At 35.6% G+C, this 14,652-nt stretch overlaps 1 protein-coding gene across 1 annotated transcript in view; it reads right to left on the bottom strand.

The window, feature by feature from the left end:
* Nucleotides 1-6,174: 6,174 nt before the first annotated feature.
* Nucleotides 6,175-14,652, bottom strand: part of LOC136883388 (nuclear RNA export factor 1) — a 118,351-nt gene continuing 109,873 nt past the window's right edge. Inside the window, exon 14 of the mRNA XM_067155660.2 lies at nucleotides 6,175-13,799. Coding sequence (XP_067011761.2) covers nucleotides 13,700-13,799 — 100 coding nt within the window. The 3' untranslated portion in view covers nucleotides 6,175-13,699. The remainder of the gene's footprint in view (nucleotides 13,800-14,652) is intronic.

The raw sequence follows: 14,652 nt of genomic DNA, 5'->3' as shown, positions 1-14,652 counted from the left end.
GCGGCATCTGGCATGTGCAGGTAACTGCGTGTTATTGTGGTGGAGGATAGTGTTGTGTGGTGTATGAGTTGCAGGGATGTTGGGGACAGCACAAACACCCAGCCCCCGGGCCATTGGAATTAACCAATGAAGGTTAAAATCCCCGACCCGGCTGGGAATCGAACCTGGGACCCTCTGAATCGAAGGCCAGTATGCTGACCATTCAGCCAACGAGTCGGACAAGGAGAGAGTAGCCCAACACAAGTGGAAACAATGCAAAACTTACAACAAATGTGGTGTTTTTTAAAAGTAGGAAAGATCACAGTATGAAGATAAAGTTAGAATTCAAGAGGACAGATTGGTGCAAATATTCGTTTATAGGAAGTGGAGTTAGATGAGCGATGCTAGTAATGCCATTCCTTATGCAGACAGTCCCTGCTATGTATTGCGTGAAAATGTTGCTCATAGGTCAGTTGGTGCATGCATTTCAGTGGGCTTGGCAGACAGATATGTAATAGCAACTTCTGGCTTGGTGAGGAAAGCAACAGGAAACTACCTCACTCCTCAATTCCCTAATACGCCTCTTCAGTGATGCCTAGGCCATGTATGACAGATGATGGCGGAGCTGTTGAGGATCCAACCATCCTTAGGGTTGAAGACTGAACATACATGGATACATTTTTTTTTTTTCTTTTCCTTAACGAGATAGGTAATGGGTTTAGAAGACATTCCGAGAAGAAGATGCTGTACGCTGACAGATACCGAGAAGCGTGCTAATACTTCATTTTTGGTTATTTTTTAGGAAAACAGAATGAGAACTGTGCTCCATTATTGTGATACTGAATGGATGAATAAAGTTTTAATTTGCCTACTGTGACTCTGTCAGTTTGCATGATTAAATCTGTCCGCTGTATTATCGCTTATCACTTTTTGGCACGTTTAATGTTAATAATACTCCAATACTTGCTACGTAAAATGTTTGTTATGTTTTACTTTTTTTAGGTCATATTTAGTAGTTTTTAGGGCATATTTGTTTGCGTATTTTGTACTTCTTGAGGTCATAAACTTCCGAACCCTAGTTATCACAAATAAGCATTCCACTTCCCTTCCTTCCCTTAGTTTATATGCAACCAGGCTAGTCCTGGCCAGATGTCCATCACTGGTCTAAAGTTTCGGACCGTACCTGGGCTGGAGGAAGGATCAATTTACCTACTAACAAGAGTATGTCATCATCAGATGATGAAATAAGAGACACCATCTTGAGGTAGGTAAATCACCGTGTCGCGCGGCTAACGATTAGTCTAACTCTGGACTCCGAGGTAGAACATCGCGTGATTTGTCTGAGTGAATTCTACCCATGTTCAATGAAAACAAATCAAAGATGATTTGAGATAACTGTGATGTGAAAAACTTCTTCCTTTAGCAAAATGTCAGGAGTCATGACATACGGACAATAAATGGCTTCAAAATGATCAAAAACACATTCTGAGAGAAGAGTGGCTTGTCAGAATTCCAAGAAGACTGAAATCACCGTCATGTGTTAAAAAGGCTTATCAGGAGCGTCTCAAATTTAACCTCTTAGGCATAAAAGCCTGAGTATACTCAGGAATGTCGCTCACTGATCGGTACCTAATTTAATGGCCCGAATATACTTGTTTCTTGTTTTTCAGTATTTCCACCAGATATTTATAAAATTATTACTTCAGGTTCCTGTTTTTCACAAAAGATGTCTTGGACTTAACTGTAGTGGATGCCTGTGACTCAGGCAACTCGTTTTCCATATTTATTGCTATCTAAGTGTACTTTGTCTGTTAGGTGAAAATGGAGAGTGAAGAAGAGTTTGACATTGAGTTTAGCGAGTCTGATAGTTCTGTGTGCGCGATGCTGGAGGGAAGAAGGCACAAGGGAATCCAGGTATATGTATAAGGAGTGCGATATAGCATTGTGTGTTGATCCTTGTTCTAGGGCATTTCACACAGCCACAAACTTTGAACAATGTCTTTCTTGTACAGTATTGAGTGTCATGTTATCTTACTTGCCATCTGCTTAGTGCTGTGTTATTTATTTTACATGTAAGTTAAAAGAAGAACCCATAAAAATATCATGAGTATACTTAGAATTTTAAAATGGGAACTTTTCACCAGCTTATATTTCATTGTTAAGTTCGCAAAATTTACTTTCATGGATACTACTGTCACTGTTTTCATTATATTGTCCATTTTAACAATTAAAAATTAGGTAGAAAAGAATCAAAATTTTGTAAATACAGTAGAACCCCGCTTAACCAAAATGCTCTGGCAAAAATGTATTTTAATATTTTGTTTTTACCATCTCGCTCTTAGCCGTTGATATTAGTAATTCTCTTGCTATATGTGCTGAGAGCTACTAGGCAAACCCTATTTTTATATTATGACTTATGCCAGAATGCACGTGTAGCATAAAACAAAAGTTTCTTACCCTCTAGTTCGTACCACGATACATTTTTTCTTGAACAAGCAGGTATTATTATTGCTACTGTATTATTATTACTGTATCATTCGTCATGAAGATTATGCAGACTCCAACTTTAACAATAGTAATTCTGAGTATCAAGTTACAGCAGATGATGGATTTAATGCATTGGAGGTAAGATTGATTTCGAATTTTTATTAAAATACAGTACCACACGCTTTAATTACAGTACTGTAATAAAATGACTGTATACAGTATTCAGTTCAGTAGTAACAAAAGAAATTGTTTTATTTCAGATTGCTTTGTTGAACAAAGAAATTAATTTTTCTTTTTGCTAGTTAATTTACGTCGCACCGACACAGATAGGTCTTATGGCGACAATGGGACAGGAGAGGGCTAGGAGTGGGAAGGAAGCACCTGTGGCCTTAATTAAGGTACAGCCCCAGCATTTGTCTGGTGTGAAAATGGGAAACCACGGAAAACCATCTTCAGGGCTGCCGACAGTGGGGTTCGAACCCACTATCTCCCGAATACTGGCTGCACTTAAGCGACTGCAGCTATCAAGCTCGGTAGAAAAGAAAATACAGAAAAAAAATCACTGATTTTATACGAGTGACATTATGTAAACATTTAATTTTAATATACAGTATGCACCATTGCTTAACAGAGTTTATACACTTTTATTTTGACATTTAACTTCCGAAAATATTTACCACGTGTCATCCACAAAAACGTGTCAACCGAAGTGGCTCCGCCCACTTTATTTCGGATAAACAAGGTTCTACTGTAATTGCTATGTTAAGAGGTTAAAGTGGCCGACTATTGTTTTGAGTTCCTCGTTACGGGATTACATCTATGTCCCAGCGGTGAAAAACGATTTGGACTACAGGATGTGGATACAATGATAATCCTAATAACGAAGAGGTTCTGGTGCACTCACTGAAGCTGCTATGGCATTGCGTGGTATGAATATAGACTAAACTTTCACATGTAATACGTCATCTCTTTCCATGTGTAATGTTACTTCTCGATCAAAGATCCATTGTGCATCGACTTTTTTTTTTTTGCTAGGGGTTTTACGTCACACAGACACAGATAGGTCTTATGGCGACGATGGGATAGGAAAGGCCTAGGAGTTGGAAGGAAGCGGCCGTGGCCTTAATTAAGGTACAGCCCCAGCATTTGCCTGGTGTGAAAATGGGAAACCACGGAAAACCATCTTCAAGGCTGCCGATAGCGGGATTCGAACCTACTATCTCCCGGATGCAAGCTCACAGCCATGCGCCTCTACGCGCACGGCCAACTCGCCCGGTTGTCCTGAAGATGTGAAAATTTTATTAGAATTATGAAATAAAATTACAAATCCATACTGACTAGATATTCTATTTCGACAATACCTATTAGGTGGCATGTATTTTACGGGAAAATCTGTGGCACTGATCCGACACAATCCCAGTTGAATATCTTTTTCCTTCTTCAATTCTCATTACACATTCTTAAACTACCTTACTCCAGATATTCTCTGTTCTTCAATTTTTCTCAACTGATATTATGTTGCTAACAATCACACGGTGAATAGAGAATATTTGAATAGGCTTAAATGATAACGTGCAACGCCTCTTTTAGGTACACACATTCTTATCCTACTGTAAAGATCAATGGTGATTGGGGCCAATGACCTAGAGGTTAGGTCCCTTTAAACAACAATCATCATCAATGGTAAACTCAACATAGAAAAAAAAAGTACTAACTTTTTAAAATTACAACTTATGTCAGAAAACTTCCAGGATTGTGGTCATAAAAATTGAAAAGTTGCACCTACCAAGTAATGATCTTAGCTCCTTTCGAAGCAGGGATGTTTGTAAGCTCGTGTCACAGCCCGTTGGATGTTTGCGATATGTTGATGAAGCTTTCCCTTCAGTCGCAAATTCACTCGCAGAAACACAAAAAAATCGCAAAGCAAGAGGTTGGGAGAAGATAGTGGATGTGGGACGACAGTGACAGAATGTCTGGCCAGATACTCGGTAACAGATAAAGCAGTGCGAGGCCTTGCATTGTGTGCAGTAAGAACCGGTCCTGTGACGTTGAATTGCTTGTCCCAAATGTTTCAAGAATTCAGTGTAAAAAAGTTTGATTCACTGTTTCACCTGGTGGAATGTACTCATGGTGAATTAACCCTTTACTGTCTAAGAATGCGATCAATATTGTCTTTGTTCTCTAAGGTTGAAGTTTGGCTTTTTTCGAGGCTGGTGATCCAGGAGTCTGCCACTCTGCACTTTTCGACGCTTCATGTGGGGGTTATACTGGTAACACCAACTTTCATTCCCAGCAATATTCTTTGTTGGAAATGTAGGATCACGCCTGGCTCTCTCCAATAGTTCCGCAGAAATTTTTCAGTTTTCCTCTTTCTGGTCGTCTGTTAAGGTGTGCGGGATGAGTTTTGCATTCAGTTTCCATCTCTGTAAATCATCGCTAACATCCTGTGACACACGTTACGATTCATATTAAGATTTGATATTACATGCACTGTTACACGACGGTCTTCTTGCAATAACTGCCTTACACGCTCCACATTTGCATCAGGATGTGCTGTAGACGGGCAGCCAGTTATGGGATCGTCTTGCACTGAATCTCTGCCATCTCAAAACCTTTTGTGCCACCCGAACACACGACTTCTTGACAATGCATCATGTGCTTGTGTAATCATTGTCCACGTTTCACTAGGGGTTTTCCCGAGCTTAATGCAAAACTTAATGTTTACTGTTTGTTCACAATCAACGTCCATTGTGTCACCATCACTAAACCAAACAGAGTGTTGCTAAGCACAGCCCTCCCACCTAATGTGTGTGCATGGTAACATGGCCAAGGCCATTTCAGAACATACACGTACCAGGTAACATAAAACCAACATTTGTTTCTTTGTTCCCATTGCAACCTCAGATATACAACATTTGTCCCCGGAACTTTACTGACAATGGGTGTACGACTTTACAGACAAAATTTAATATGTCGTCCTAATTAATACATACACATCTCCATTCAGCACATTCTGATGCAAATGTGGAGCGCGTAAGGCAGTTATTGCAAGAAAACCGTCGTGTAACGGTGTATGTAAAATCAGATCTTAATATGAATCGTAACGTGTGTCACAAGATTTTTGCGACGATTTAGGGAGATGGAAACTGAACGCAAAACTCATCCCGCACACCTTAACAGACGACCAGAAAGAGGAAAGATGAAAAATTTCTGCGGAAGTATTGGAGAGAGCCAGGAGTGATCCTACATTTCCAACAAAGAATATTGCTGGGGATGAAAGTTGGTCAATACAGTCAATATGGAATGTTTCTAATATCTCGCAAAGGGTGTATGAGCCATGTAGAACAGTAATGTAAGTCAACTTTACTGAAATTTACACTTCTTTCCTTTTGATAAACTCAAAGATTTTGAGTGATGTGGCCACGAGTACAAAGGGCAAACTCAACAGTTCTCCTTGTTTGCCCTAACTTGGATAACACAGGAACAAGGACAACAGTAACGATGACACGACTGACTACAAACAAGTGACATAGTTGTTTAATGAAAGAATTTCGCCAATATAAAAGTAAGAAAGTGTGAAGACAGCTGTCATGACCTTAACACAGCCCAGGCATTTTCCTGGTGTGAAAATAGGAAAATACAGGAAACCATGCCGATGGTGCAGTTCAAACCCCCCACATCTCCTGAATGAAGGAAGAGAACAAGCAATATATTTCTAGCATTCTTTAATGACAAACATTCGAGTAAGACAAAAACATAACACAGCTGATAAAATGAATGGAGAACAGCCTCTCATCCACTGCATCCATACTCTTGAAATTACTTTCTTTCTCTTATAAAACTTGATTTTGAATCATACAAAATAACATTTTAAATTTGATTTCTTAATTGTTTTTTCTCTTGAAATCAATATGCTCTTTCTTATCCATCTAGAATAACAAGTTATATACAGTATGTACAGTAAATAAACACATTTCATTCTTTTCCATACTTTGAACAGTACACCTTTCTTTCACACTCACATATGTTCTTGTTTTATGCAGTAAACTTTGTACATTTAGTCAGATTCATGCCAGTCTTAAAAAATTTGTTTATAAGGGAAATGTGTTACCACCAGTTATACCAACATTTTTCATTTTTGCCACTTCGTTCTTTCCACAATATTCGTAATACTTGCATTAAAAAGTCACTTATAGCCTTGATAAATGTTCAACAAATTAATATGCATCAAAATATATTTGAAAAAATTATTGAATCAATAGAGAGACATCAAATGGAACAGAAATGTACACTGTACATCAAAAGTAGGAAGTCAGGGCGAAGGGCCTCCTTAATTTTGATGTATATGAGTGCACTTGCTTGACTTCTATTCCACACATACATAGATAAATTCACTTTCTTCCACTTCTTCCACCTTCTTTATTCAAACTAAAAAAAAAAAAAACAGAAATGAAAATAAAAATTTAGTCTGTTTTGTACATTTCCTGTTTCCATGGTTTATCTCAATTTTATACAGCTGTTTTGTTTGTATTGTTGGTTGCTGGACTCGGGTAATACACACGCATTCTGTACTCTCATTTAATATTACTCTGATTGGCAATGCCTTTCTAATTTATGTACACATATATACAATTCAAATACAGCTTGTTACGAGAACTTCGACGTGTATTACGGTAATTTTTGTCACAAACTCCCCAACTTGCAAACATTGTATGAAACCGGAAGATATTCCTTTCAGCAGAACAGATACTAATGTTATGATCTGAATCATATTTTCTGTAAGCTTTGCTTAACCTGAAAAAAACTGTGAACAATATAAAAATGTAATTCCAAATTTTGAGAATATGCATCACAAATGAAGATATACCAACAAAATATACATAAATTATATTTTGGAAGTGTTACAATATTGTTTCACTTATACATACCTTAAATAATAATCATTATGATTTGAATTGAGGACCATATTTTCAAAAGCTGGTAAAACTGCACGAGTAGTAGTTTTGAGATATTAAGTTTTCGTTTACATCAAAAAGATGAGTTCTCTTCAATGGTGTTTCTGCATTTCAAATATTCAATCTGACATCTGAAATGCAGAAATATCATTAAAAAGAACTCGTACCTTTCTTATGCAGATTTAAAAAAACCTAAATATCTCAAAACTACTTTTCAGGCAGCTATTAGCTTTTGCAGCTTTAAAAAAAATGCTTCTCAATTACTGAACTCTTTGCAAAGGAACTGGCAGTATATCAGTTAATAAATAATAATAATCGTATAGCCTCAACTACCATGAGCAGACATTTTGTTTTGGCGCCACCAAGGCGGCCTGCAAGTCAATTTGGATGTTCTGTTTTACTCTAACAGATGGCAGAGAAATGGATCTCCGTTGGGTGTTCCATGGCTTATTTCTAATTAATTTTGTCTCGTGAACACCAAATGTACCACCAGAGATCTTTTACATATTGTCATCGTACAACAGACTTTTTTTTCCTGCCTTTCAAAAATACCCTCTGCCACATTTGAACCTGCAGTCTTGTAATTTGGAGGTCAACACTCTTATCAGAGTCCAATGAGATAACTACATCTGAGCAAAGCTACATTACGATGCTCATAATAGTTTGGAAATGCATTTTTCAGGAATGCACATTACAGAGAATGTTCATCATCTGACCAATATATTGCACATAATTAAGCAGTAATTTTATGCATTTTAAAGATTAGTTTCATGAACTAGTAGTCCATTCCAACATAAAATAAGTCATACATTACAACAAAAGCAATACATACGTACATATAACATATTTAGAATTTAATTCAAATTAGTTATATTTCTGAACATAGAAAACAAATTGAAATTTAAAAATTTTTGGAAAACAAATTTAAAAAAGGACGGTGAATCCTGAAGTCTCCTTTGAACTGCACTGAAAGTTATTAACCATTTCCTTTTTATTTTCCTCTTTCTTTCTTTCTTTTTAAATTACTATGTCCTGTTTAAGGCCATTCTGAATGATGCACTGGGCAACCTTCATCAGGAGATATTTTCCAAATATACATCCATCCCAAGAAGAAAGTTTTTACTCAATTTCTTGGTTAATACTTAAGACAACCTTCAACGATCAATACTAAATATAATTTTGTATAACGTCCTCGTCTTCATCTGCAATGGAACACTACTGTTAAACAAGCTGAATGTCCCAATAATGTAATTCAGGATCTTATGGCGTAGCTTCAGTTGTTCGTTGTAAAGCCGCTGGTAAAATCTTTGAATATGTTCAAGTCTGTTCTATGGAGTAAAATGTCCCAAAACTTTATAATCACAATTACAGTTCTTCCAGTCCATTCTTCAGACAACTTATTGTAAAGATTTATTAAAAGAAAAATCAGATATTAAAATAAATTCTCCAACCTATACATAAGAAATATTTTGTTTTTCCCACAGGAAAAAAATCTTAGCAGCTCACTGCAGGGACTGAAGAGACCAATATTATTAATTGCATTTGATGAATAGTGCAGAGTTGTCCAAATCTGTTGTTATACATGCACATTAAAAATGTCATGAAATATTCTAATTGTACATGCAAAGGCTGGTAACTACTGAAATTGTGAACTTGTTAGTAATGCATATTACTTATGTATGCAAGTTGTCCAGAAAAATCTTGCAGAAAACAAAACGATGATCTATGGATGAGAGTAAAATATTTGTGAAGGAACTCTGTGGTATATAGCTCTAGGCTTGCTGATTTGATCACAGCTATTAAAAATAATTTTATTTATATAGATGAGAAACAATAAAGAAACAAAATGAACCTATTTTTGAACATTAAGTACTAGTGATTGGAATAAATAAAATTAAAGTACTTACATAAAAGTATTCAAAATAATGATTTCTTATAATTTAATACTATTGGTTTTCCGCCTCAATAACTACTTTTACGATTTTTGGTGATGCTGAGCTGCCAGAATTTTGTCCCGCAGGAGTTCTTTTATGTGCTGGTACATCTACCAACATGAGGCTAGCGTTTGAGCATTTTCAAATAATACCAGACTGAGCCAAGATCAAGCCCTCCAGCTTGGACTCGGAAAGCCTACTGCCTGAGCCATGCAGCCCAGCAAATGCTATTGACTTAAAAGCCCTTTTACTTATGCACTTTTAATTGATAACTGACTGTACTGAAATTCGATGCTGCAACTTTGACCACAGGAGGCAAACATCACACCAACTGTGTTATACAGCTGACCATTTTGAGGGAGACTCTGCTATCCTGTGCCATAATTCCATACACTAAACTTCATCATGAAGACGCAAATACATTTTAGAAAATATTTCTCTAGCATGACATGAGAACAACTGGTCTTACAAATCAGAAATGATGAAGTATTTCAATTTCAACAAGTGGACACAAATTGAGCTTAATACCACATACTAGCATCTGTATCCTACAGAATATTTTAATGACTGGAACAACGTACAATAAATCATTTACGGATCAACACAACACATTTTTCAACATATCAGAAATAATGAACTAGACTAACAAAATCTTAATTTAACTGACAAAGATACAATTACTTTACAGAAAATTCAAAAATTAACAAGATGGAGATATAAAAAGACCACAAATTTTAGGCAGACGTAAATTTAATCCACCAAGATTGAACAGATAAAAATGTATTCATTTACGTTCTATTAAATGAAACTGTGATGAAAAAATGCTCCAATATTAATTACACTTTTTTAATGAACTAGCTGCAGGCATCAGCTGCATGTGAGGACAGAAAAGTGCGACTAACAGAGGAGATCACAAGGCACAAATTCACTTCAGAGTAAGACATGGAAAGAAAAAAGCCTTCTGAACTACTGTACTTCAAATTACATTGGCGAAGTAAAAATGTCTTGTCCAGGTTAGTCTCTTTCCTTTCCACCTCAACAAAATTACAAAAATATTCACGTATATCAGTAATTAAAGTGAAACTACCATTATATATTGTCCTCCAACATACTTGACTATTCTTCACAATCAAATGGGTATGTGAGGTAAAATTAACAACCTCAAAAGTATCAAATTTTATTCTAGAAGCTGAAGAATATTTACCGAAGTTCCTTACACTAGGCGACATGAAGAAAAGAGTGTAGTATTTTTGAACAAAGATTCAATTTACAACACATGTTGGTTTATTCTCAGATCACTAAACTATGACTAATGAAAGTAAACAATGACTTAGTTGCACTGAAGAATACCCTCATATTCATTTACATACTGAATTTAAAATATTATAAACAGCTAAATTCTTATTTTCCCATTGTAAATAGACCTATGATGGCTACCATACAATTTGAACCCAGACTATGATTGAAAAATAAATCAATCAGCAGTCAGAACATGTTTTCACAAACCTGATGGTGCTGAGATGTTTTTCAAATGTCTATAAATGTAGTATTAAACCAACAAGGACCTAACTAAATTACTGCTCCTTGTATTTTCACCATGCTCATATATCGGTGAGAATATGGCTCAGGTAATGGGACAGTCTGAACCATGCTGCAACCTTTTATTTTTGGTTGTTCGTGATTTTGCAGATGCATACCACAACTGTCAATGGTCATGACAAAATGATTTCGCAGGGTTCGCCGGAAAGCACTATTTTCCCCGAACTGTTTACAGAACTTAGGAAACCATATTAGATGGGACAACTTCAGCTCAAACACAAATATGAAATAAATGTCTTAAAAGCAGCTCTAGACTTCGAGGGCAACACTTGCCTTCAAGGATTATTTTTAAAAAATCATTATTTTTACCATATTAAAGTGAAACAACTTTCACTTTCATATCTAAGGGGCTTTTTCCTTCCAGATATCTATAAAACTGACGAGTTATGAATCAAAATGTAATCCCATGTGGTCAGATTTAATGGATCCCTAGCCAGCTGTCTGTAAGTTTATCACTCGCTTTCTCAAAATTGCATTTAAAAAAAAAAACCTGTAACTTCTACAATTTTAAAAATGACCATTCTTCATAGTACTATCTAAAATCTGAACCCCAATCTTTACCAAAAGGCTGGTTATAAAATATTTGCTGATTAAAAAATGTCATAGTTTCGAAGTTTTAAACATTCCTTTTCCTCTTGGTGTATAAATATCTTAAACCTCTGAGGTTCAGGTTGTCAATGTGACTACTGACTTAATGAAAAAACAAAACAGAAATTACTTCATAATGTTACAAATTTTGGAAGAAATTTTAGTGCAACTTTTACAATGAAAATTTGGAAGTTAGCAATAAAAAGCTTTTACATATGTACAGAAACATGTTTTTCTGGAGACTGAAGACCAGCTTGAAGACTCTTACATCTGACAAGCAGATTTTAACTCTTGTCTTCTCGACAAACCAGTGGCTAAGTTCCTAGACGATTATAAATTAATGTTATCTGTCATCAACAGTTATATTATTGTTGACATCTCTTTCTATGATTTGATAAATGAAATTCTTGACTTCATGCATCACCAGTGTAAGGCAAATCAATTTCAATTTTTGCTACTTTACATAAGAAAATAAGTATGAACTAACACATACTATTAATATTATCAAACAGATTAACAAGCCTAATTATAACAACAGTGTACTGGGAATATTCATAATAGTGACTTCAATTTTGAAAAATATACAACTGGTTTTTTAACTACACTAATCTAATTTTCCCCTCAGACCCATTTGTTGGAAAATAAACTTGGTCTTTTAAGATATATATATAATTGTGGGCAACACATTGAGCTCTTAATTACAAATCAACAATTTCAAAAGGATACTACATCTGAGTTGAAGTAGGACCAATAGTGATGTCATTTTCAATTATAAAATAACTTTACAAATTGCCCATTTTAATATGACCTGCTCTGTCATTGTACCCCTGAAGTTGCAACTAGACCATGAATTTTTAGACACTGATAGGTTGGATTGCAATATTAACTAAGCAGCATATCCAGAAATGTCTGTGAAAAGTGACATACCTTCGATTTCCATTAGATTGCAGCAACAATGCAATCCACAAACACCATAACTACAATTTAAAAAGGGAAAAAGTACTTATTCTTCTGAAAATATGGACTACACTGTATTTTTAATACAATACAATCCATATGAACATGCTTAAATAATACCTACAATTCACTTTAAATTTTTCACTACAAACAGAAAATATTTTCCTATAAAAATACAAGATCAAGACCAGTACATTTTACTGCACAAGTTACCTAACAATATTGACATCTACCCTATTAGTGTCTAAAAAACTGAAGGTTAAGTTATAATTAAAATTGCCTCACAATAACAAGGAACACAAACAGTACCAAACGGTCATCACTTTCTTTCTCTTGAATTTCTGAAGATTTTAATGTTGCCATTCTAATGTTTTCCCAGTTGATTTCTGCTCTTTTATGTGCATATTAAACAAGAGTATGTAGGAGGCATTAATTTTTTTTTTAAAACATCAGAAGAAAACATTTTTAATGCTCATTCCTAGCTGGAATTTTGTTCTCCAGACTACCATGGTTCACACTACAGAGATTACCTTTGAGAAAAATACAGGCAACATGATCACAGCAATGCTGATTAGAAATTTAGTTCTGAAACTTAGTAGCTACAGAATTATAAAACTACATTTAAAACCCTTAACATTAAACTAAAATGTAATAACTGAAAATTACCTTTCCAACCCACAATTTAGAAAAAAATTAGCTAGGCCGAAGCTATAGAAATGGATTCAACCATCTGTGTTCCTGCTACTCAAAACTGTTTTTAAAATTCTAATGCCACAAATTCATTATGATAATAACAATATTGTAACACCTCCTTACCTGATAAAAACAGGGATTAAATACACTCTACTAACCATATAATGTTTAATGGAATGTATCATAATAGGAGGAAAAGATAAAAGTCATTTCCTTATTAATTAAAAGAAAAGAAAAGAAAATGGTAACACATCTCCACGCCACGATCAATGAACGACAAACAGAAACGTGCTTTGATTTTTTTTTCATGTCTCTCTGATCTTCATCAGTCATTATTTCTTTAATATAAAATGACGAAGGTGGACAAAAAACCCATGTGATAACAAAGGGTGAGTTATTCTTCTCTTATATCACTAACATGGAGATACACAAGACACTTACATCCTATATTCATTTTGTAAAAATGTCCTTTCTCTTAAAAGAGATTCACAACAAACTAAAAATAAGCTATTTAACAAACGCTTCTGAAGGCACTTTCCCTTGTTTAAAGAGTTCCGTGAAGACAAAGAGAGCCTGCTGGAAGTCCCATTGGGAATCATCTAGACACCTGAAACAGACAAGAGGAAATCCTTAAAAAATTAGTGGGAAAGGATGAACTCGGCCAGCTTGTCAGCATGTCAGTTCACAGGTTATAGTTGAATGGGTGTTTTGAAAAACGGACATGTCTAAACAAAAAGTAAGTACAGGCATAAACAATTTTTTTTAAAAATATCATAAGAAAACACTTTTTGGGAAGAAACAACAGATGTACTCACTCCTGAGCTGGAATTTTTAATTTTGTTTCACAAACTAACATGATTCACTCTACAGAGATACACACATCCGTTTTAATCCACAATGGTTTGGAGATGGTGTCATGGAGCTTGTAATTAGCAATGGGAGCTAGAGGTGAGTCAAGAAACAATTATACTCCCTTGGCACCTAAGCCTATACACTAAGGTACAACCCTACTCTTTCTCCCCAGTTAATACTGAAGGTAGTGATTTTTAGTTACAGTAGAAGTCCGCTATAGTGAGTACGGCATATAACGAGAACTTCGTTATAGCAACGACTTTTTTCTATCCCTTCAAAATTCCTATCTTAAACTGTGTATCGTCCTTCGGTTACAGCGAGCGCCCTATCACTGGGGCATCTGTTATTACGAGCGATTAAGAGCACACGATTTTTTCTGTTACCGATATTTATGCACCCCAGCGATGATACTGCATGCGATCGATTACCTTTGGCATCGTTTCCTCGCTATGTGCACTAGCGATTTCTCTCGTCGACATTCGAAGGCGATGTCAGAGTCGATTAGTAATATCCGTCGACAGCTGTTCCATAATAAATGCCTAAATAACGTGTCCGATAATGGTTGCTAACTCGTTAAAAATTAAGGCTGACTAAACGACCGCTTAATT

Source organism: Anabrus simplex, chromosome 11 (assembly GCF_040414725.1).
Source record: "Anabrus simplex isolate iqAnaSimp1 chromosome 11, ASM4041472v1, whole genome shotgun sequence".
NCBI lineage: Eukaryota > Metazoa > Arthropoda > Insecta > Orthoptera > Tettigoniidae > Anabrus > Anabrus simplex.
Note: the sequence above shows the minus strand (reverse complement) of the source record. Positions and strands in the feature narration are given on the sequence as shown.